Source organism: Cydia pomonella, chromosome 23 (assembly GCF_033807575.1).
Source record: "Cydia pomonella isolate Wapato2018A chromosome 23, ilCydPomo1, whole genome shotgun sequence".
Classification (NCBI taxonomy): Eukaryota; Metazoa; Arthropoda; class Insecta; order Lepidoptera; family Tortricidae; genus Cydia; species Cydia pomonella.
The window spans coordinates 4,631,947-4,656,538 of NC_084725.1; the positions used below are offsets into that span (position 1 = coordinate 4,631,947).

The 24,592-nt window shown below is 38.1% G+C and overlaps 1 protein-coding gene across 2 annotated transcripts; it reads right to left on the reverse strand.

The window, feature by feature from the left end:
• Nucleotides 1–891: 891 nt before the first annotated feature.
• On the reverse strand, nucleotides 892–17,992 carry LOC133530719 (potassium channel subfamily K member 3-like). 2 transcript variants are annotated; one of them, XM_061868750.1, is made up of 9 exons: nucleotides 15,837–17,992; nucleotides 9,743–10,179; nucleotides 7,909–8,064; nucleotides 7,031–7,157; nucleotides 6,521–6,711; nucleotides 6,018–6,205; nucleotides 4,694–4,796; nucleotides 3,141–3,255; nucleotides 892–2,733 (listed from the first exon to the last, which is right to left on the reverse strand). In XM_061868750.1, exons 2-9 carry the CDS (start codon nucleotides 9,867–9,869, stop codon nucleotides 1,998–2,000), a joined length of 1,743 nt encoding a protein of 580 aa, XP_061724734.1. In that variant the 5' UTR covers nucleotides 9,870–10,179; nucleotides 15,837–17,992; the 3' UTR covers nucleotides 892–1,997. The 2 variants fall into 2 exon arrangements, with proteins under 2 accessions (XP_061724734.1, XP_061724733.1); XM_061868749.1 differs by lacking the exons at nucleotides 7,909–8,064; nucleotides 9,743–10,179; nucleotides 15,837–17,992 and having other exon boundaries at nucleotides 3,141–3,228; nucleotides 7,031–7,204.
• Between the last annotated feature and the right edge of the window lie 6,600 nt (nucleotides 17,993–24,592).

Consider the following 24,592-nt stretch of genomic DNA (forward strand, 5'->3'; position numbering starts at 1 on the left):
TTCTTAGCTTACCGTGGGACTTAGTCAATTTGTCTAAGAATGTCCATGTAATATTTATTAATTTATATGTAAAGGGGCCGCGTAAAAATTAGCTTTAGATTCGCTTAAATTTGCGATGTTTACAGGAAAGACGCAAACGAGCTTGCTATAAAATGTGTATGACCCATATATTAATGATGTTTGGCTTAAAAAGATCTTGTGATTAGTTTCAAATGTTGTGTAATATTATTTTATATATTTAAAAATTCTATGTAAACGGAGCCAGGGAATTCTGCCATAGGTTGCTAGTATCATACATATTACACAATATTTCAAAAATTAACTACTTTAAAAACGGACGCTTAGCACGAGGAATTTTGGTCATTGACCCAACTGTCTCTATCTCTATCTCACGTGCGTAATTATACTGCTGTCTCGCTCATGATGCCGGCGGGCGATAACACTGTGCGAGCGGGACAGCAATATCATTATGTGCGTGGGATAGAGATAGGGACTGGCGGGTCAATGTCCGTAATTCCTCGTGTTGTATTCTTCCTTTAGATACCTATTTACAAAGATTTTCACCTTAAAATCAGAGAGAATTAATGTATAATAATGTTAAGACCAGTCTAAAGAGGGGACCATTGGAATTAATTTGAATTGGGACCTATTGAAGCTAATCGCTTTAACATTTGATAGCGCTACTTACATCCATAACTAGGGCCGGCCCTCTCCTGAAAATGTATTCGCTTAAGGTACATTTTAAAATAATACCTTCATGACATCAAGTCATTGAATGTTGTTTTAGTTAAGGTAAGATGGGATAAGACTAATACCGGGGCAAGACTAACACCTGGTTATTTAGTTAGTTCTTCTGGGTATTTTCTACAAATTGACAACCGTTCGTATTTTGCGTAAAACGAAGTAACGCTACTCTAACCAATCCAGTTTGTAGGGAAAGACAAACAATTGTGGGGAATCCTCATACTGTTAGTCTTGCCCCGAGCAAAATAAACTATGTTTGTCTTACCCCATCTTACCTTATACACAATTTTTGATAACATAACAAAGGATTCCAATTTCAAATTTATATTTTGACATCAAAATGATATCTAAATTATGTCATTTCACTTCTCCGTACATGCGTTGTCGCGAGTGAGATGCATTGGCGAATGATAACAATATTACATCAATTAGATGCCGAAATGTAAGTTTTCATTGGGCTCCTAGTGTATATATTAACTACCAGACTGCAAGTTACATATATTTCTGTAGTTTTTTTTGTATATAATACAATGTTTATAATTTTATAATGATGTTTTTAAAACAATATTTCGCCAATCAGCTGATTTATTTGAATGGCTAGGCCATTCATAAATTTGTAATGGACTTTAGGCCATTAATTTTGTTATATTGTTTTTTGAGTTTTATAAATAACAAGTTTTGGCAACTGATTATACTGGCCTGAAATTTGTTACTGATTTTCTCTTAGAGAATAATAAAATGTAATTTTCAATCATATCTATATGATCAGATAAGTAACAAGAAATAGGTACCTTTACTTCTTTGAAACAATTAACACTTTATATTAAAAAGATAATGTTTTTTTGATTACTTTGGCTTTTATGGAAGACAACCAGTTTATGGTTTGGCAAAGAGATTTAGCAAATTGGTAAGAGTGAACTTCCTTATTTTTAACATTCAAACAAGGAAGTCATTATATTCAGTCAATGCTTAATAAATAAATAAAACAGTAGGTACTTGCCAGACTGAGAGGCCGGCGCTCGTTCTCCACGCACACTAAGAAGCCGTTGAAACACTGTACAATATCTACAGGAAGCCAAGCTCAATCCATAGAACACGAATAAAAAACGCGACTACACACTATGTGTAAAAGCTATAACGTTCAAATTCTACCGCAAAATTGTAAAAGTCTACTTTAACCGTAGTATTAATTGGCCCATTTTTAGTTTGGAACTAACACTAACCTATCTTTGGCACAACTGTTTTGCACATCACTAAATGCTCGCACGATGGGGTGGCAGGTTGAACGTCAGAGTATCATTAGCGTAGTACTGCTCTAAGTCGTCATCGTCGGGTAGATAGTACCCGAAGCTTTCGTTGGATATTTGGTCCGGATCTTGCTTCGGCATGGCAAAATCCCAGTTTCTATCTACAGATTTTCTCCGCTTAGCGAACAGTATGGAGCCATCGAAAGCGTATTCATCGTCGAAATGGAGCACCGCATCATCGTAGAAGTAATTCTCCTGCTTGCAAGTGTTTCTCGCTATATTTTTAAGCAATTTCTTTCGGGCATAGCTAGATTTTTCAGAATCATAGTCATCGACGAGCGGATCATTGCTTCGGTTGTCAGATCTCATGTTCATGGAGTACAGCGAGGAGCTGTGCGGGCTGGTTTCGACTCTGGTGCTAGTGCTATGTCTGTACGGATGGAGGTACTGTTCGTTGTTGTTGCAGCTCATCTCGTACATCATCATGCCTCTGCGGAGCTGTTCCCTGCGCTTGGCGACGATTTCCCTGAAGTCGTCGGGCTCCAGTTGGAAGCTGTTGGTCTTGGCGTTCATGTAGAGGTAGCCGGAGGCGGAGTTGAGGCGCAGCGACTGGCTGCGGTTCTTGGCGGAGGCCTTCTCGATGTGGCGCGGCAGGCTGCCGAGCCCGCGGGAGCTCTTGCTCGTGATCTGCTTCATGCCGGTCGGCGGCAAGGGCGACAACGGGTCCCGGTACACCATCGATCTGGAAATATTTTTTTTACATAAAATATAATTATACGAGTAACAGCAGTGAATTTGAGAGGCTGACATTAATAAGAAATTATCACATTTACTAGTCACTCTTCTCCTTCTAAGGAAAATGTGAAAAAAGATTAGTTTTAATCATAATAAGTCCTAGGATTTCCTCTGGGTAGAAAGATCAGTTGAAAAAAAAAAATTGTTCGTTTTAAGGTTATAAAATCAAGGATCGTATTTCCTTGTAAGCATAGTATGAATTCTTGTGTCAGGAAATCCGACTCCCCTAATTAATATATTGTTAACGTTTTGGACGCTACGCTTACGACGGAATGCATGAAGGTTGATATTGGGCTGTCGCCATGCTCGTCAGTGGAAGTCTTTGGCGATCAAAGAACAAGAAAGAGAACGTACTTGTTAGGTCCAAAGCAGTTGCAGGAGCAGCTGCAGACGCTCGGCGGGTACTCGTCGTCCACGTACAGCGGCATCATCGACGTGTCGCCTGCAACATAGTGAACATATTCGTTGACTGGGAGAGAATGCCATACGGCAGTAAGTCCGCCATTTGTATTATTATGTCTCATGCAATAAAGATTAAATGAATAAATAGTGAAAGTCATAAATACAACAGTTTTAAAAATAAAAATACAATACAATATTATATTCTTAAGAGCCCGGTAACGATTTTAGAGCAAAAATGTAAAATTGATAGATTTAGTCGTTGAAATTGTACACCTTTTGTTACATAATATCTAAATAACAAGTATTGGTTTCTATTTGCACGTTTTCTCATCTTGCCTTTTAATAATGAGGTCGCAAGCGTGCGTCCCCGGTAATATATGACGAGAAGGGACAGTTTTTAAAAATTCATCAAAAAATTATGGTGTTCAATTATACAAAATGATGTAAAAGAACAGTTTCAGCAAATGTTGTAGATTGTTTAAATATCAAAATTACGTTGAAATTAAGTCGATTTTCTTATTAGTAGTATAGTAGTAATTTCTGGGGAAAATTGATTAAGTCTAACTTTCATTTACACTACTTCAAATTTATAATAACAAAAATGTAGTTTATTAAAGTTGAAGTACAGGATATGTGTAATACATAATTACCATTTTTAGCAGTCCAAACTTTACGAAATTTACAAATAAGATCATCATAATCAGTGCTTGACGCGCGTTTACCTAAACGTCCATCAGAAAAAAAAACATTACTAATTAAGTGAGTCTGTTTTCAAAAAAATGATGTATTAATAAAATGAAAGATAACAAGACATGCTAATAGGATCCAGTACTTGTTATTTCCAACAGTTAACAAAAGGTGTACAATTTCATCCGCTAAATCTATCAATTTGACATTATTGCGACTAAAATCGATAACGGCCTCTTAACGTTTGCCAAACTACAAGAGACAAAAACTAAAAACCTGAAAAATTCTAGAACAGTAGAGAACAGGTGGTTATTCTGGTTCACACGAAGGGAAAAAGCGCACAATCTGGGAGATAAAAATACTTAGGAAGGCATACAAACCGTTATGTATGAGCATAATTTGGTGGAAGGATTAATGTCGCGATCCACACTGAGAGGTCGGATTTTCGTTAGCGTTTCGCGAGCAATCAAATATAAATATTTTTTTACTTTATTCGCGTAAACAAAAACAAAACAATTTACATATAACAAAAACATTGAAAGAATAAAGTGCCAGGAAATAACCTCATCTCAGCATGTTGCTGGCGACTTCCAGCGCCGATCTTCCGAAGATACCACCAAGGGCACCAAGTGAGAACGACAGAAATGAAGTAGATAAGGAAATTAAAATTTTCGATGTTTGCGGTAGGACCTCTATTTGGATTGAATCGTCTGTGCATGCCGGTTATGAAGGAAATGACATACAACACAGTTGATAATTCCCGTGGCCATGCTCGGAGTCCATACTCGACAGTGTGCAGTACGTACGGCAGTGTGTACCTTGCGCGGCGGCCGGCAGGCGCGTGCCGCGCGCCACGCCGCGCAGCACGGCGCCGTCCGCCGTGATCACGTCGCCCTCCAGCCGCACCGCCACTTGCTGCGCCTGCCAGTGTAACTACTCATTAGCTAGCGTCAACGACACCATTTAACTTACATACAGACCAGTAATCCTAAAAGTCCTAAAATAAATAAATGTCACCCTGTATAAAAAATATTCATCGCGAATAAAGAATCAACATAGCATTCTAAAGTCATATATTTGCATGTAATTCGTCCATTGTCTATACTTGGCACCATTTATTGACAGTGATTGACAATGGCGTGTCACATCACTAGCGGCCGGCAGAAATTTTTGTCTCCCACGTGACTTTGAACGGGCCAATCATGGCACAGGACACGCTCACCGCGTCCCCCGCACCCCTGTATTGTTAGCAGCATGGGTTTCATGAAATAATTGTTCGAAGTATTTTTAGGGTTCCGTACCCAAAGGGTCAAACGGACCCTATTACTGAGACTCCGCTGTCCGTCTGTCCGTCTGTCCGTCTGTCACCAGATTGTATCTCATGAACCGTGATAGTTAGCCGGTTGAAATTTCTACAGATTATGTATTTCTGTTGCCGCTATAACAACAAATACTAAAAACAGATTAAAATAAATATTTCTTTCCAATCTCGAGGTTCTCATCCAATCACTGAAGTTAAGCAACGTCGGGCGGGGTCGGTACTTGGATGGGTGACCGTTTTTATAGATAATGGATATGGAACCCTTCCTGTGCGAGTCCGACTCGCACTTGACCGGTTTTTTCTGTGCAAATAACACTTTTAATCCATATAACTAATATTTATCAACGATAACACGCATTGTGTATTTTACGAGAGATTTTATTTTATTACGATCGTATTTTTAGCGTCGCACAGCAGATTTGTATATAAATTTACAAAAAGATACTCCGTGTTGTGCCCTGAGCTGCAACACGGAAAGAAATGTTTGCATAACTGTAACAAAATTTTGGTTACTGTTTACACAAAAATTGGGACTTGCGAACTATGTGTTATATGTTACAAAACCGTGTTTGGCTATCAGTGTTCAGGTACTGGGTATACACTACAAAATAAGTTTGTAAATTTATGCAAAGTTTATTTTCTTATAACCGTAGTTTAGTTATTTAGTAAAGTTACAAAACCAGTTCGGCTATCTATTTTTTTCAGTGAACTTTTTACTAAAATGAGGCAGCGAGAGCAGACTCATTCTAACAGATGACTAAGTGGCGCAGTCTGTAGGATACAATACAGCCTTAATACGTGTTCTTGTAGAAACAGTTTACCTGTTCTGCCTGCGCCTGGTCTCGTTTCTCGTCCTCCGTGTTCATGGTGACGAACCGCAGCACCAACAAGTTGAGACAGGCAGCAACTATGGCCAGTCCGAATAAGATGAAGATGAGCGCGAACATCACGTAAGAGGGCTTGCGGTTGAGCGCGTTGTCCTTTTGTAGGGCTACCATGTCACCGAAACCTATTGGTGAAATTACAGAAATTAGTGTTTGCATGAACGCAGGACTCAAAAGCACCTGAGTTTGCCTAGGATGTATAGGTAACTTTTCCGCTGATGCGATGCGAGTTGCGGGGTGGTCATGGCACATATTACAAAAAAAAACGATCTAAAAACCAGATCAATCTCCGAAAGACTGATCGATCCACTGTTAACGCCAACAAAGAAAAAAAAAAGTGTGCGGTTTTTGTTTTATGTCGAAGGCCAAGAGTCTCTTTAGCTTAGCTATTGAGTTAAGATAGGTAAGATCGCATAATAATAAATCATAAGCATATTTACCGATAGTAGTAAGCGTGATGAAGCAATAGTAAACGCTGTCGAAGTAGCTCCAACCCTCAAACTTGGAGAACGCCGCGGCTCCGCCAGCGATTGTGAGCGATGATAAAGTCGTCACCACACATATGAGGTCCACCTCAGACGCGCTGGTGGCTTTGCAGTTCATCGCATGTTTTAGGGATTTTATTATGACACTGGAAAAAAAACATGTGGTATGTTTCATAGTGTACCGTCACAGAGTTACAGTGTTGGTCCTCAGTGTTCCTTGCGGGAAGCCGAAGTAAACTTAATAGAAACAGCTTCGAATGCCTTGGGTACGACAATTACCTGCTAAGCCTGTTAACCTGTTCAACAATGAACGAACATCGTGAACAGCTTGTTAAATTGAATGTGTAAGGCTCGTCATACACACATAGTGCTCGAGTTACAGCGTTGGTCCTAAAACTGGTCCTTGCGGGATGCCGAAGGAAACTTCATAGAAACAGTGTCAAAGGCTTTGGCTACGTTAATTACCTGCTAAGCCTGTTGACCCGTTCACCTATGCTCTGGAACATGATGAGGCCGAGGGGGATGCCGACGATTGCGTAGAACATCGTGAACAACTTGCCGCCGACCGTTGCGGGCGTCGAGTGCCCGTAGCCTTGTTAGTAAAGGTTAGTTTGGTTAGTAAAGTTAAATAAATATTAAATAGGTATCACATTGGTGTTTTGTTGAGTTGGTGTTAGTAATATTAGCCATTAGTTGTAACTACCAAAGATTCATTTGATTGTATAAGATGTTTAAAGTCTTAGACATAATAATGGCACTTTCCTGGAATGCCACTAGACAACGAAAATACGATGTTCGATGTTCGTGCGAGACTCTCAGGTGTTAAGAAGGCACTACTAAAACAAGTTACTAATGGTAGTAAGCACGGTACTGACGTAATAGAACTGCTGGCCGGCCTTTTGCGGGTCGGACTTCAGCACCACCGTCTCCATCACGCGGAAGTCCTCTTCCGTTATGTTTTACTTCCGGATTATCATTCTTCGATAGCGCACTGATAACCAACTACGTCCCTGTCAGTTGTCTAACGAATTGCTGGGTCATACATCCCTTTAGGTATTTGCGCTTTCTACCATTAAGGCATAGTGCATGTTAGGCACGTGTTAGTGTCCTTGATACACAAATTAATAGAGCGGTGTTACTACCGATGGACAGATAGTTTACGGGTTTTCATTGTATCTGGCGCGGTCGGTAGGATTCAATACATCCATAAAAAAATGTACGTATATAACACGTATTTTGAAGTTGTTACCTGTTCTACCTGCGGTCTCGTTTCACCACGGTGACACACCTTGCAGCAATAAATTGCAGTGATGCTCCAAAGTTAATGCATACGGAAAACTTACCAATGGTAGTAAGCACGGTAGTGGCGTAATAGAAGGCGCCGGTGAACTTCCACTGCTGGCCAGCCTTGTGCGGCTCCGACTTCAGCACCACCGTTTCCATCACGCGGAAGTCCTCTTCCGTTATATTGTACTTCCGGATTATCATGCCTTCGATTGCTGTAAGACAAGTGAGGCTTGAGTACATAGGATTAGCATGGATTAATTGTTTGTCTGTTTGTTTTTTCACGACTACATAACTAAAACGATATTAAAATTTTACTTGTACGACAGACATAGACATAGGTTAGGTATAGACCAAAATCTCTGAAACTGTGTCGTATGCATAATTATTAGATTGCAGTTCGATTTCTGATCCTTATAGTGGTGTTGCTAGGCTTCCGGAAACCCGATGTTCCTCACTTGCTAGGCTAATGGTGTCGTTACCCCCACCAGCCTGTCGAATGTCCTTCTTACAATTCTCATAGGGGAAATACGGACAAAATGACATATGTATGGACAAAAACACAGTGGGCTTATTTCAAAATTGAGTTTATCGACACAGCAGCACCTCACAGCTGCGATTTTTACAATTCTGCGAGATGCGCAGCATCATTGGCTCAGTCGCATCGAAGTAATGAGTGTGAACGTTTTTGGCACCCAAATAAGTTTATTTCATATATGAGTTTATTCAGTTTTCATGAGTATTATGTACATTTACTACAGTAAATTGTGTTTATTTTGACTAAAACGTACTGATTTGTCTTGAAATTTACAATTAAAAGGCGGTGTTAATGTTAGTCAATGAACCTATGATCAGTATTAATAACTGAAACTAATTATAATTACTTTAAATAATGAAATATGGTTCAAAAACAAAACACCCTGTCATTTTGTCCGTACTTTCCCTACATTCGCCGTCGAACGGGGATAACGACACCACTTTTCAGCCAGGCATCATCGGGTTTCTTACCATCGCCTCTCTGTATTATTGAAAGATTCGATGAAGTAAACGCAAACAAACGGCAAAGTTGGACAACTCAGACGTGAAAATCGCATGCAAGTTCTCGCAACGTCTAAATTGGGATTAACAGTTCATCTTCTACAATCAAGTATTTTTAACACTATTTGCCTCTTAACTAAATCGTATTCAAATTTATCATGCATCGCTCGGCGAATTTCTAGTGCAGCAGATTTTGATTCGATTTGGCGCGACTCAGTGGAGGTGTAAAAACGGATGGACGTGTAGCAAAAACGTTGCAGTTTTTGCGAATTGAAAAGAGATTTTTCAGGCTCGTGTGAACTGTAACCGAATGATCCGTATATTTCAATTTATATTTCATTAAGGCGCAATGCCGGATTTAGAGGTCTGGAGGCCTCGGGGCAACAAAGGAGTGGAGGCTCCCTGGCCCAAATTATTTTCCAAATAAAATGGACAATCTTCCGAATTCTCTATTGTGGGGGCTCCGGGGCTGTAGCCCCGGTTGCCCTTCCCTAAATCTGGCCCTGTTAAGGCGATGGTTTTCCAGTGGAGGTAGCTGGGTTTTGGGACTAAGACTAGTGTACGAGTATATAGGTAACCTATAACAGTAGTTTACCATTATAACTTATTTCGACCGCCACAGTTAAATCGGTTCTGTAAAACGTAATGCTTGCAATTCTTAGGGTAAGAGGACCTATCATGAACATCGAAAATCAAAATTTCGTAATCTCATTATCTATACCGTTCTTGCATATTAGAGCGATTGAGGCAGATAACAAAATATCGATTTTTCATATTCCCGATAGACCTTAAGGCTGCTAAAAGCAGACCCTGGGCTCCTTTATAAGCCAGGAGTGCTGTGAGAATTTAACTTACCTTGTAGAACTTCAAATCTGTTCCGCTCCGTCGTAGACTCGAGAGCGTCAAAAACCGCCGCACCAACCAGCAAATACGTGAATGTACACACAATCAACGATAGAGTTCGAACATTTTGCTTCTTCATAACTCCTGCGTGACCGCGTGGGGGCACTTGGCCCTATACCAGCCCAGGCGAGCTACAAACCCTACACAAATACCATAATCAACTAAGTAACCATTGTAAGTACAGTTATAACTTTTGGATTTGATATGACTCTTCGAATTTAGAATTGTTTCTTCATTTTACAGTCAAAGAATTGCGCGGTGTGTGTATGTAAATAGTGCTATGAGTAAATTGATCCCTTGAGAGGAAGTCATCTTCTTTCTATGTGCATTATATGGTATTTCTTGCCAGGAGTTCCTTATAGCTATCCCATTATATGTACATTCTTCACCTGGAACAAATAGAAACAAAAGTAAATGAAAATGAACTTCTGTAAAATAAACAAATGCTAGAGTCCGACTGAAGTTTTAGTTTGGCATGTTTTGGCATAAAATCGGCTACCTTTCGGCCGAAACTAGAGCAAAACCGAACCTTCGGTTTGATAGCATAGAGTGTGTAACTATTGTTACTTTGTGATCTTATGAAAGAACTATAGAAACCCCCTCCCACCCTCTTGTAAGAAAAAATAAGACATGTTCGTCCCCCCTCCCACCCTAACTCGTCTTACGTAATAAATGAATGGCACCCATGTTGTCTAGGCAGTTGACAGTGAAAGTGCCAGCGTAAAGGCCGCAGCAGTAATGTCGCAACCGTAATGCAGCTGCACTTGCCACGCGAACGTCACCACCACAAACATATTTTTGAGAAACAATCCTGTTCCAATCCAATTCCAATTTTGTTCTGTGAGTATCACCCTAAAGAAAGTATGGGTAAATATCATGAACCTAGTATTTAGTATGAATTGCATATCTTTCAGTAGGAGTAACAGAGAAAGCGTTATTATTGTTTGTCATTGTTAGTTTCATTTTTTTCACCGTAAATTTTTGTATGGTTTATGGTGGGCAACAAATAACCCGACCAAATTATGTAGGTTGTTTTTGATATGTTGTCAGGAATGTTCAAACGTGTTTTTAATTTGGACGCATTGCGTATACCCTCATGGGAGTCACGGGCGAACGCGTGTAGCACATCTACAGGATCCTACCATCTATGGTAAATATGGGTTTTTCAGCTCCTTCACTACCTCAATAAATTATATTATAACAATGTTGTATATTTTTGAATTTTTGTAGAAGATTAGAATTTTTGTAGGCTTAGGGAGGATTAAATTCAATCAACCGATAAAAGGTGTTAGCAAATTCCATTAAGTAAATGCAACAAACAAAGGCTGTTTACAAAAGATTCTGGGATAAAAATGTATTCAATGAAAGGGCCCAGATGATCAGATTAAATAGGTCTGTGCTGTTGTAAATAATGTTTACAATAAAGATTGAGGATGTTTTTTGATTTTACACAGTATTATATTTTCTCTTTTGCCCGCGTCCTCAAAGGTGTTTGAAACGGCAATGTCTAAACGTCTTTACTCATTCTGCGAAAAATACGATGTTTTTGACGACTGTCAGAACGGCTTTCGTAAGAACCGATCCACTGTCCTTGCTACTTATAAATTTATACAGGAGGTGCTAAATACCCTAAATAACAAAAAATATGCAGTTGGAATCCTTCTATATATGTCTAAAGCATACGACCGCGTACAATGTAACCTACTATTAGATAAATTATACGACATAGGAGTGAGAGGAATAACACATAAATGGTTTGCTTCCTACCTAACAAATCGTAAGCAATACGTTGAAGTCCAATACCACGATCATAACACGGGCTTAATAACAAATGTTAAATCAGACGAGCAAACCATCAACCACTCTATACCACAGGGAAGTGTAATTAGCTGTTTGTTATTTATAATTTACATAAACGAACTCCCTAAAGTCATAGACAAATCATGCGTGTTGTTTGCGGATGACGTTTCAATCCTGACATCATGTTCAAATAACGACAGTCTGGACACTGACCTTAATGACACAATGAATAAAGTAGTAAGTTGGCTCAATGACCACAATCTGGAATTAAATCTGAACAAAACAAAAATCATGCAATTTAAACCAGCACAAAAGCGCGCTTTAGAAATTGATTATTCGTTTAACGGTTATAAACTGGACTGTGTAGATACCTTCACCCTACTAGGCTTTGATATTGACACAGGCATAAACTGGAAAGCACATGTTCAGAAAATCAAGAATAAAATGCTCAAATTCATCTATGCCCTGCGAGAATTAAAAAAATCGACTAGTCTACACTCGGCAAAAATAGCCTATTATGCATATGCCTATTCTTGGCTCAAGTACGGTATCATCCTTTGGGGAAATAGCACAGACGTAAACGATTTATTTTTGCTTCAGAAGAAATGCATACGCATCCTCGCAAATATATGGAGTCCAGAAAGCTGTAGACCACATTTCATTAAGTACGAAATTCTAACCCTAACCTCTATGTATATTTTCGAAATATGTAAGTTCGTAAGAAAACATTCGGACCTATTTACAAAATTAGTAGACCAGCCCCGACGCTTCGAAACAAGGTTTAAACATAATCTAGCTTTGCCTTCAACCTCTAAACTCAAACTCCATAGTACAAGTCCAAACGTCATGGCAGTTAAAATATATAACCACCTTAAAAATGATATCAAGGCTCAAAAAAATTACAAACAATTTAATAAAATGTTGAAAGACTTTCTGATAAATAAATGTTACTACAACTTACAGGACTTTTTTGATGATGATGTTACAGACACCTTCTAAGCAATTATAATTAACTATACTTCATGAAAACAATTTATTTACAAACTTACCTACATTTATAACCAAAAACTAAATCTGTATTATGAATATTGTACATTAATTAATTTATTTGTTTGACATTTATTAGTGATCTCATGTGTAATATAAGAATTGCTTCATAACTTTCTTAAATAAGTAGATAATTTTGATAATATGTTATGAGTTATGAATAATAAGATATTATATGCTGTGCCCTTGCAGGGTCCATGTGAGACATTGTATATCATATTGTATAACATCTGTACTGTACCATGGTTGCAATAAAGAATGATTAATGAAAAATTAATGATTAATTTATTTAGGAGTGTCTAATTAGCATACAGCTCTATTTTTCAGTTTTATTTTTTTATCACATGGCCATTATTGCCTTTATGGTAATTTCTGAAACCAATTTTTTAAACCTAACAAGAGCCACTACCAAATAAGGTGTATTTGGGTAATTCCGATTACTTCAAAATGTCGGCTAATTCCGAAAATCACCCATAATTTCGTCACATTGGAGTCCATTTTCGAAATTACCTGACAATCTGAACTTTTTTGGAAATACCTGAATAGAATAAGTCTTAGACATGTCGGGATAGACCTTGTATTTTCCTTATAAAACTTATGTGATTTTTCTAGGGCCAAGTCAAATATTACAGGGACATTCTTACACAAATTGACTAAGTTCCATGATAAGCCAAAAAGGCTTGTGTTGTGGGTACTAAGATAACAATGTATATAGTATACATATACTTAAATACATAGAAAATATCCATGACTCAGGTACAAATATCTGAGCTCATCAAAAACCTTACCAGGATTCGAACCTAGGAACATTCGCTTCATAGGCATGGTCACTACCCACTAGGCCAGACCAGTCGTCCAAAAAGACACTACATTGCTTTTTATTGCATACAAAGAAAACAAATGTAAGCTGAAACCTGTCAGTTGTTTGGAACTGTAAACTTTTTGTTCTAACTGACAGGCCGTCCAGTTGACTGTTAATCAGTGGACCCCTTAAGAGTGATCTGATGATCTTTTTCAGACAACTATTGGTTAGTGGAGAAGAGAAAGTTAAAACTTTATGATGCATTATAAAAAGTGAGACTTTCCATGCAATAAAAGTGCATTATCTGACAGATTTCTATGGGTTGCTTGCAGGAATTAAAAACTGGAGACGCCTTGACTGTAATTTTCTGTACAAAACAGTCTGCCGATTTCTGCGGGGGAGGGGCACGTCAAATGTATGGCTATTTCTACGTAACATACAAATAGCCATGTCAGATAAACGTCAGTCCATACAATACATATGACCATTGGCCGAGCTTTTCAACAGGAGGTAACCTCTTAAAGGCGTCTCCAGTTGTTAAATCCTCCAAGGGTACATGACATTTTCATTTATTACACTAAAGAAATTGTAAGTTTAAAGGGTGACACACCAATGTAATAACATCTGACTCTTAAGAGGTCTCAACTCTTTAAGTTGACACCAACATTTAAAAAAAAACCTAGCAATTAAGATTTACTCTAGTATTAACTGTGATGTCAGTGTCAGCTATATAAAATGATTTTAGTGAATTGTATATTCTGTTCTGTGATGTTTGCAAGTAGTTGGATGGACCCGGGTACGTCCTTAAACTATGTCCAAAAGAGAGGTATGGGCATTGCGAATGTCATCTCGCTTTGTGTGGTAGGACACAGCACAGCAGATGTCATTCCAGATCTAGAACAGAGCCCATCTGGGAAAGTACCTCCACCTTACAGAAAACCGCAGCCAAATAACACTAGACCCTACTCCTGTGTGTTGAGTTCCTGCCGGTGAGTAAGGTTGCCAGAGCTCAACGAGGGGGGGGGGGGGGGTTTAGGGTCAGCAACGCGCATGTAACTCCTCTGGAGTTGCAGGTGTACATAGGCTACGGAGACTGCTTACCACCAGGCGGCCGTATGCTTGATTGCCACCGACGTAGTATAAGAAAAAGGTTGTATAAATACTGTCAATTATAAACTTCACAGTGTATTAGTTCGCTGTAATGCTGTGTACATTTTTTGAATCAATAAAAAAAAAATGTTCATTATTTATTTTGTGTGTGTTTATGTTAAGACAATATTAGGAATCAATATCTAATGCTCCAACTAAATGTAAGTGATAAGCTCAACCCTATTCTTCTTCAAGTGTGAACACTTGTAAGTACTATGCTGTAGCCTAAGATAGTCTACACTAGAAGGTACAAGCAGTGACAGAATAACCAATAAGTACATAAAGCATATGCACTATGGCTAAGGATGTACCAACTTCTCCATCAACAACATAAATTGATAGAATCTGATGGACAATAGTGAGGGGACAGCCAGAGGTGTATTTTAATATTTGGCACCCTGGGTCAATTAGATTCACCGCCCCATTAAGTGATGAGTGTTATTTCATTTCAGAAAAAAAAAAAACTGTTTTGCCGCCCTTTACAGCCTGCCACCCCAGGCCATGGCCCTCTTGGTCCTATGGTAAATACGCCCCTGGGGATAGCATGGTATGTGCCATGGTCTTAAAATGTTCTGGGCATCATTGTCTTAATCCAGCTCTGGGTTTAAGGTAAGGTATGTCTGACAAAAACTAATGAACTAAGAGACCTTGAAATACAGTGGATTAGAATTGTTTGTAATGCTGAATAATAATGTTGATAATATCTATTGTAGAGAATATTAAATTGCACTAAATATTGCACACAATAAGTAAAATAAAGTGTGAACAATGAAACTTCCCCTGAAAATTAGTTAATGTTATTTTGGATTTAACCATTTCATATTTCAAGACTGTTGCTGTGCAAGTGAACAAAGATAAAGCCAATTTTGAACAAATGTGGTTGATTAATTAAAAACTGATTTTCCTGAAAAGGAATCTCATGATCACTTTGTCTGCCTTTTATTTTTTATAAAATAAAACAATAACTTATCATATATTAAAACAAAATGAACATCTAAAAGAAACCAAGAATCATTAGTTAAGGATTGTGAAAAGACAGAATTGACAAAGTTTATGTGTGTGCATGCATTTATATTTTGTATCATGTTTGAATTTCTACATTTATTAAGTTAAACTCATTAAAACAATACTTTCAGTGTTGTCAATTGTTTTCTATACGGCTATGATTTAATGCACTATTAATGACAACATGTGAAACTATTCCGAAAACAAATTCGAATTTATTATTATTTGAAACAAAGAACTTACCATTCTGCTGAGGAAAAGGTCAAGGAAACTTTCGTTTGTTATCTGTTTTCCGATCTAGTATCGCGTACAGCATCTATAAATATTTAATTATCTGCAAAGCTGTATCCTAAAAATAACATCGTGCCTCAGTCCGCATACAGTTCCATGGCATAGGTCAACGCACAGCCACTAACTGGGTCAAATGTTTTGACGACGATTTGCCAAGGCGCTCCCGACTGAAACACTCGCCGAATCCAAGCTCAGCTCACTTTTACCCATATTCAGTATTAAAAAACCAAATTGGGTCAGATTCTATATTTTTCCCCTTGAAATCCTCTATGCGGTATTCTTGCTGTCACACCTGCCTAGTTTTCTTCTGTCAAACACAATTTCACTTTCAATTTTAAACATTGTGCGGAACTTGTTGACTAGCTAAGTAACGTTTGCGACTACATTTATAACAAATAATTACATTTGTATAAAATAAAAATAACGAAAATGTATTATTTTTGGCGAGTAGCCTCCTTGCACTTCCTTGATGGACTGGATGTCAGTGTTGCCGTTACAAAATATTCACCAGGACGGCTGAAAGCCTGAAAGTCTTGAAAAACTGACATAACATTACGAAACAACAAAAGGTAAGTGAAATAATATCACTATCATGAAATTTATATTTATTTTCATCATCTGCATATAAATTAAAGTATTAATCGTCTATAAAAATAAAACTGAAAATAATCCTAAAGTCAAAAGTTGCCATGTCCGGAAAACTTAACGCAAGTGCTGTCAATGCGTCGTTTAAGTTTGTAAAGTTACTACTAGATGGCGCAAGGCACCGCTATGACGTCAAACTAATGCCGCTGAATTTAATTTCATTAATTTCCGTCCTGCCTGGGTCCGAGATGTTTGCTAACGTTATTTACTTAATTTACTCCTTACTTATTTGCCCGACTCGATGTTGGTAACTTGATGCCTTATTTATGTTTTAATACATTGAAACTCTCTGAGGGATTGGACAAACTTTCTTTTATTATTTACGAGTGCTTTCCGTTTTGCGGGTGGAGTAAATAACGCAGTGGCAGGAACGCCCTTTACACAGGCTGTCTTATCTCGCAGTTATTCTGGGTGATTTATTTTATTGGGGTTTTATTGTAATTCCAGAATTTTCAAGGGTTCATTTTACTAAGTTTATAGAGTTTTGAATTTTTCCTTGAAACGCATAGTCCTTTACCTAGGCCGCTGAAAATTGATATTCTATTCTAGAAGGTACTTAATAGGTATTTAAGGTTTATGAGATACCTACCTCTTCTTTCTTCTTATTATATCTTATCTCATATCCGAAATTATCCCATTACACCATATTCTATTTTGCTATACCTACCTACCTAATTACGCATTGCATAGACATGCCCACTTACTACTAGGTACATATGTAGGGACGTAGCGACCCTTGACCTCAACGAGGAACTCCTCAATAGGATGGAGCGTGTACAAAATGTTTGCATAAGATATGTCTTTAGTCTCCGCAAATTTGACCATATTTCGTCATTCCGTGATCAGCTTAAGTGGTTCCCTATCCGCCGCCGCAGAGACATGCATACGTTATCTCTTCTTTTTGAAGTACCTACTATTCGTTCCCTCTTCCCCACCCTACCTCTCTGAACGGTTCAAGTTTCTAGCAACGATAGTGACCACCGACTACGCTCTAGCACCGATCTTTCCCTCTCTATCCCGATTCATAAACAGCGATCATATCAAAAATCATTCACCGTAAATTCTGTTAAGCTTTGGAACGCGCCACCACCTCCTTTGAGACGGTGTCAATCAGTGGCATCGCTAAAATATAAATTAAAAAAAACTATGGCTCTCAGATGAATAACCTACTGACAGGTAGGAAGATGTGTGCGGTCATTATATATATTTATATTTATTCATATATGTATATAAAGATATTTATTTATATATAGTTTATAGTATGTAATAATATATTTTAATTACTCTTTTAGGTATGGGTTAACTGGAAGAGATCCCTTTTATCTTAATTTCATAGAAGTTTGACGTTTAACACATTTGCACTGTCTGGGCTGTCAAAATCGCTGCCAACTTATCTTGGTTATGACTACGCATGGCACCGTTGCACGCCGCCTGTCTTCATCTCGACATTTTGACGTGAGAAAGCCCTTTAAGGTGGTTCGATTTTCATACAAAAAACAATCGCTATTTATTAATTAATTACACAATATTATTACATAAATAGTTGCTCATCTATCTACTTTCGAATATTCATTTGCGCTAAATTAATAGAAAAACTTTGTTTCATACAGAAATCATGCAATAATCAACGTTATATTTTTATAAATTTTACTCATGTGTGTGTGACAAATGTCGTGTACAAATACATTGCGGCGTTGCCACTCCATGCATCGGCGCGACGTTGCGATGTTTGACGCGTTTTTAGCTGACTCTGTCGACACTGACACTCAGTGTGACCAGGCGTACGATAATTGTCGTACATGTACGATAATTTGGGCCCCGGTATGACGTAATGTTCCAAAGAGCATTATCGTACACTAAAGTACTATAATTTCAGCCCTTGGATGATGCCACCTTAAAAGTCTAGTAATTTGAAGCAAAATATGACACTTTCTCTCAGAAATAGGCTAAAATTAGTATCTTTTGGGTGTTCGGCTCCTTGGTGTAAGTTTAAAGTTTAAAATGTCACAATTTCCTGTATACCGTTTGAGTCTATCCCAAAAATACACAAACATAAACAGATTTTTGCCGCAATTTAGACGGAAATTGTCTTTTTTTTATTATTAATTGGAAGTTTAAGCTTATTTTGCAAGACATTTTTAGGGGCTGCCTTTTTGATTGGCGTACGATATTTTTTTCAACGGTACAATCATATTGACACTCAAGTACGATAATTCTCTTCCGCTCACCTGGCAACACTGCTGAAACTTGACAGGACCTGGGGTCTACCGCGAAAACCTAAATTCGCAAATTGCGGGGATCTTTCTCTTTTACTCTCACTAAGACGTAATTAGAGTGACAGAGAAAAATGCCCGAAATTGACGTATTTCGATTTTCCCGGTAGCCGCCCTGGTGCTTGAGGTACTTGATAGAAAACAACGCTGCCGCATGTTCTGAATTGTGATTTTATGTGTTTTTGGATTGAAAATGATAGCAACGTCTAAATCAAGTTACAAAAATCATCGATATTCTGGTCCGCGAAAAACCAGGAAAAGTGTAACTGTAATTGGAGTCTACAAAAATGACCAATTCATAGAAAATATGACCTAGAAACTAGTTCACTTTTATAAAACTCAATTTTGCCCGAGATTGTACTTAGGCGAATACCTAAGGGAGCCAAGTGTATTGATCTTGAATAATTAGTTGGCTAATACATATATGACTCCAACATGATATGGACATTTACATCATAACTATTATACCTAGTTGGTTACTAAGTTCTGTTACTCGATTTCTTTCTTTCTTCCTAGCGTTGTCCCAGCATATTGCCACGGCTCAATGGAGCTTGGGGTCCGCTTTGACAACTAATCCCAAGATTTGGCGTAGGCACTAGTTTTTACGAAAGCCACTGCCATCTGACCTTCCAACCCAGAGGGTAAAACTAAGCCTTGTTGGGATTAGTCCAGTTTCCTCACGATGTTTTCCTTCACCGAAAAGCGACTGGTAAATATCAAATGATATCTGTTCTGAAGTTCTGTTACTCGATTTGCAACCTCTTTATTTCCGTTAAAACAAATGCTACCGAAAAAATAAAAAAAATACATAATGTGGTGGATTTGTGAGCTATAATTATATACCACAAATAACGCTTATCTCGTCGTATCTATAATGAATTGGGGCCTAAAAGAGAATCGTATTCCAAATTTTTGAAACGCTTGTATTACTTTCTATATTAACTAAAAGTTGCCTTAAAATTCAGCTTTTATACTAAAAACGGCTTTAAATATGTTAAATTAACAAAATATATTTTGACAGATGCTTTCGCGCCCAAAACGCTCTTTGAAAATTGTGTGACGTCACAGTTTATGGTTTGACACATAACTACATACACACGTAGAAGATACGAACTGTCAACTGATATTTGTCATTTGTTGTTAATCGTCTAACTGTCAACAGTGTCAATCCGAGAGTTGTGACGTCATCAGAATCTTCAATGACGTTTCGGGTTTGGTCACGTGACGTGTGCCAAAAGATATTTTAAATTCAATATTTACAAAAATATGGTCATTACAGGTCCCCTAAAAGTAGTTTAACATGTTCTTATAATTCAAAAGAATTTTTTGGGATACAATTATGCTCTAAGATTTGTAGATGGAAACAACCCTATTGCGTTGCACAAATGTGGGCACCCGCCAAACATGATTTTGGGTGTATCATACTCGGGGCTAACACAAATTCATTTCTGTGAAAAAGGTGTGAAAACCGGAAACTGGAAACCGTTCTCGAACCAATAGTGAAGCCTTTAAGCCACACCCTATTTCAAAACCAGCCATGGATCTTTGAACAGGACTCAGCTCCTGCACATAAGGCAAAAACAACTCAAGCCTGGTTTCGAAGGAACAAAATTGACTTTATTGCCCACGAAGACTGGCCGTCCTCCAGCCAGGACCTTAACCCCCTGGAATATGCCATATAGCAGGTTATTGAGGAGAAAGCCTGTGCTAAAACCCACACAAATCTTAACTCCCTCAAGCGGGCCATAGTTAAGACAGTGACGGAATTAGACATGACAATCGTGCGTGCCGCTATTGATGACTGGCCTCGTCGTTTGAGGGCCTGTGTCAAAGCCAGAGGAGGCGATTTTGAATGATATTGTCATATGTAATTCCTGATTTTGTGTACTTCATTTTAATATATACTTTATTAAACTTTCGTTGGTATATTTTATGTAGATAAAGATTATTGCAGTAACAGAATTTAATAACCAACTAGGTAGAAAACAATGAAATACATAAACACATAAATTGGATATGATGTGATCCGTTGAATGAAATTGACAATACATAAAATAAATAAATAATTTTCTATCTCTAGGCATTGTGTGAAACTTCTAGTTGTGTCAAAATATTGGGAAATCAATAATATAAACAAACATGGTAAATATCTCATTTCTTTTTATAATGGTTATAAATAGAAGGCCATCCAATTTTGCAACTCACTGTAATTTAATAAAATGTATTGTAAAAAAAATGTTTTAATTCTACTGTAAAATATTACCTACTTTTTTAAAGGCTGGGCAGTAAGGGATTGCTATTGTTTAGAACAAAACAGCGTTTTTTTTTTTGAAAAAAATACCGGAAAATCTGACTTACAAATTTGGACTTTCTTAGGTTCATTCTACTTAGAATCTTCTCCACCCTAGCATTAAAAAAAGATATCCTAAAATATCCATACCATTACGTCACATTTTAGTGTGAAAGAAATTTCAATGTAAAACTAAAATTTCAATACAAATTTTCGGGTTTTTTTAGCACGAGGATTGATTATGCTAGTGATTCTGAGTTGGAAGAACCCAAAAATATCATGATGTGTGAGAATCAGATTTTTAATATTTTTATGGAAAAAGCTCATATTTCTCATAAAATAATTTATTAATAATAGGTACTTGATAATACTGATAACAAAATTTTTTTTAATGAGTCTCGAACCCACATCCTCTTGCATGTATTTCCGCGTACATACCGCAACGCTATTGAAGCCTACTCCCGCTGTGCCAAATTGTCTACTACAAGGATCCCAGTAAGACTGTTTGAATCAGGGACTGAAAAACCGCAAAAGACCGGTAACCTAAAATAAAGGTATCAATTGAATAGGTATCCAAAGCTAAGGGTACCCGAATAAAATCGCAAAAGACCGATACCTAAGATAAGGGTATCAATTGAATAGGTATCCAAAGCTAACGGTACCCGAATAAAATCGCTCAAGACCGATACCTAAACTAAGGGTATCAATTGAAAAGCTATACAACTGTAACGGTACCCGAATAAAATCGCAAACGACCGATACCTACACAAAGGGTATCAATTGAATAGGTATCCAAAGCTAACGGTACCCGAATAAAATCGCACAAGACCGATACCTAAACTAAGGGTATCAATTGAAAAACTATATAACTATAAGGGTACCCGAATAAATAAAATGTAATAGGTACATTTTTCAAACGGTACCGCTACAGTTGAAAGGGTACCGTACGGTACCGTTTCAAGTAGACTTCTACTTTGGAATCCAAGATGGCGGCCGTGCACTCGTCATTTAAGTCGTCATGGATATCGTTTTATAGGTTTTAGGGAGTGCAGATTTCGAAAATGATGACCATTTTGGAATCCAAGATGGCGGCCGTGCACTCTGTCATAAAAGTCGTCATGGATATCGTTTTATAGGTTTTAGGGAGTGCAGATTTCGAAAATGATGACCATTTTGGAATCCAAGATGGCGGCCGTGCATTCTGTCATAAAAGTCGTCATGGATATCGTTTTATAGGTTTTAGGGAGTGCAGATTTCAAAAATGATGACCATTTTGGAATCCAAGATGGCGGCCGTGCACTCTGTCATAAAAGTCGTCATGGATATCGTTTTATAGGTTTTAGGGAGTGCAGATTTCGAAAATGATGACCATTTTGGAATCCAATATGGTGGCCGTGCACTCTGTCAAAAAAGTCGTCATGGATATCGTTTTATAGGTTTTAGGGAGTGCAGATTTCAAAAATGATGACCATTTTGCAATCCAAGATGGCGGCCGTGCACTCTGTCATAAAAGTCGTCATGGATATCGTTTTATAGGTTTTAGGGAGTGCAGATTTCGAAAATGATGACCATTTTGGAATCCAAGATGGCGGCCGTGCACTCTGTCATAAAAGTCGTCATGGATATCGTTTTATAGGTTTTAGGGAGTGCAGATTTCGAAAATGATGACCATTCTGGAATCCAAGATGGCGGCCGTGCACTCTGTCATAAAAGTCGTCATGGATATCGTTTTATAGGTTTTAGGGAGTGCAGATTTCGAAAACGATGACCATTTTGGAATCCAAGATGGCAGCCGTGCACTCTGTCATAAAAGTCGTCATGGATATCGTTTTATAGGTTTTAGGGAGTGCAGATTTCGAAAATGATGACCATTTTGGAATCCAAGATGGCGGCCGTGCACTCTGTCATAAAACTCGTCATGGATATCGTTTTATAGGTTTTAGGGAGTGTAGATTTCGAAAATGATGACCATTTTGGAATCCAAGATGGCGGCCGTGCACTCTGTCATAAAAGTCGTCATGGATATCGTTTTATAGGTTTTAGGGAGTGCAGATTTCGAAAATGATGACCATTTTGGAATCCAAGATGGCGGCCGTGCACTCTGTCATAAAAGTCGTCATGGATATCGTTTTATAGGTTTTAGGGAGTGCAGATTTCGAAAATGATGACCATTTTGGAATCCAAGATGGCGGCCGTGCACTCTGTCATAAAAGTCGTCATGGATATGGTTTTATAGGTTTTAGGGAGTGCAGATTTCGAAAATGATGACCATTTTGGAATCCAAGATGGCGGCCGTGCACTCTGTCATAAAAGTCGTCATGGATATCGTTTTATAGGTTTTAGGGAGTGCAGATTTCGAAAATGATGACCATTTTGGAATCCAAGATGGCGGCCGTGCATTCTGTCATAAAAGTCGTCATGGATATCGTTTTATAGGTTTTAGGGAGTGCTGATTTCGAAAATGATGACCATTCTGGAATCCAAGATGGCGGCCGTGCACTCTGTCATAAAAGTCGTCATGGATATCGTTTTATAGGTTTTAGGGAGTGCAGATTTCGAAAATGATGACCATTTTGGAATCCAAGATGGCGGCCGTGCACTCTGTCATAAAAGTCGTCATGGATATCGATTTATAGATTTTAGGGAGTGCAGATTTCGAAAATGATGACCATTTTGGAATCCAAGATGGCGGCCGTGCACTCTGTCATAAAAGTCGTCATGGATATCGTTTTATAGGTTTTAGGGAGTGTAGATTTCGAAAATGATGACCATTTTGGAATCCAAGATGGCGGCCGTGCATTCTGTCATAAAAGTCGTCATGGATATCGTTTTATAGGTTTTAGGGAGTGTAGATTTCGAAAATGATGACCATTTTGGAATCCAAGATGGCGGCCGTGCACTCTGTCATAAAAGTCGTCATGGATATCGTTTTATAGATTTTAGGGAGTGCAGATTTCGAAAATGATGACCATTTTGGAATCCAAGATGGCGGCCGTGCACTCTGTCATAAAAGTCGTCATGGATATCGTTTTATAGATTTTAGGGAGTGCAGATTTCGAAAATGATGACCATTTTGGAATCCAAGATGGCGGCCGTGCACTCTGTCATAAAAGTCGTCATGGATATCGTTTTATAGGTTTTAGGGAGTGTAGATTTCGAAAATGATGACCATTTTGGAATCCAAGATGGCGGCCGTGCATTCTGTCATAAAAGTCGTCATGGATATCGTTTTATAGGTTTTAGGGAGTGTAGATTTCGAAAATGATGACCATTTTGGAATCCAAGATGGCGGCCGTGCACTCTGTCATAAAAGTCGTCATGGATATCGTTTTATAGGTTTTAGGGAGTGTAGATTTCGAAAATGATGACCATTTTGGAATCCAAGATGGCGGCCGTGCACTCTGTCATAAAAGTCGTCATGGATATCGTTTTATAGGTTTTAGGGAGTGCAGATTTCGAAAATGATGACCATTTTGGAATCCAAGATGGCGGCCGTGCAC

Excerpts from the sequence above, each read along its gene's own strand:
- LOC133530719 (XM_061868750.1), bottom strand. The coding sequence starts at position 9,869 with ATGAAGAAGCAAAATGTTCGAACTCTATCGTTGATTGTGTGTACATTC. Across the intron at positions 4,797-6,017 it reads ACCAGGCGCAGGCAGAACAG|GCGCAGCAAGTGGCGGTGCG; the intron begins GTAAACTGTTTC and ends TTACACTGGCAG. Across the intron at positions 2,734-3,140 it reads AACTGCTTTGGACCTAACAA|ATCGATGGTGTACCGGGACC; the intron begins GTACGTTCTCTT and ends AAATATTTCCAG.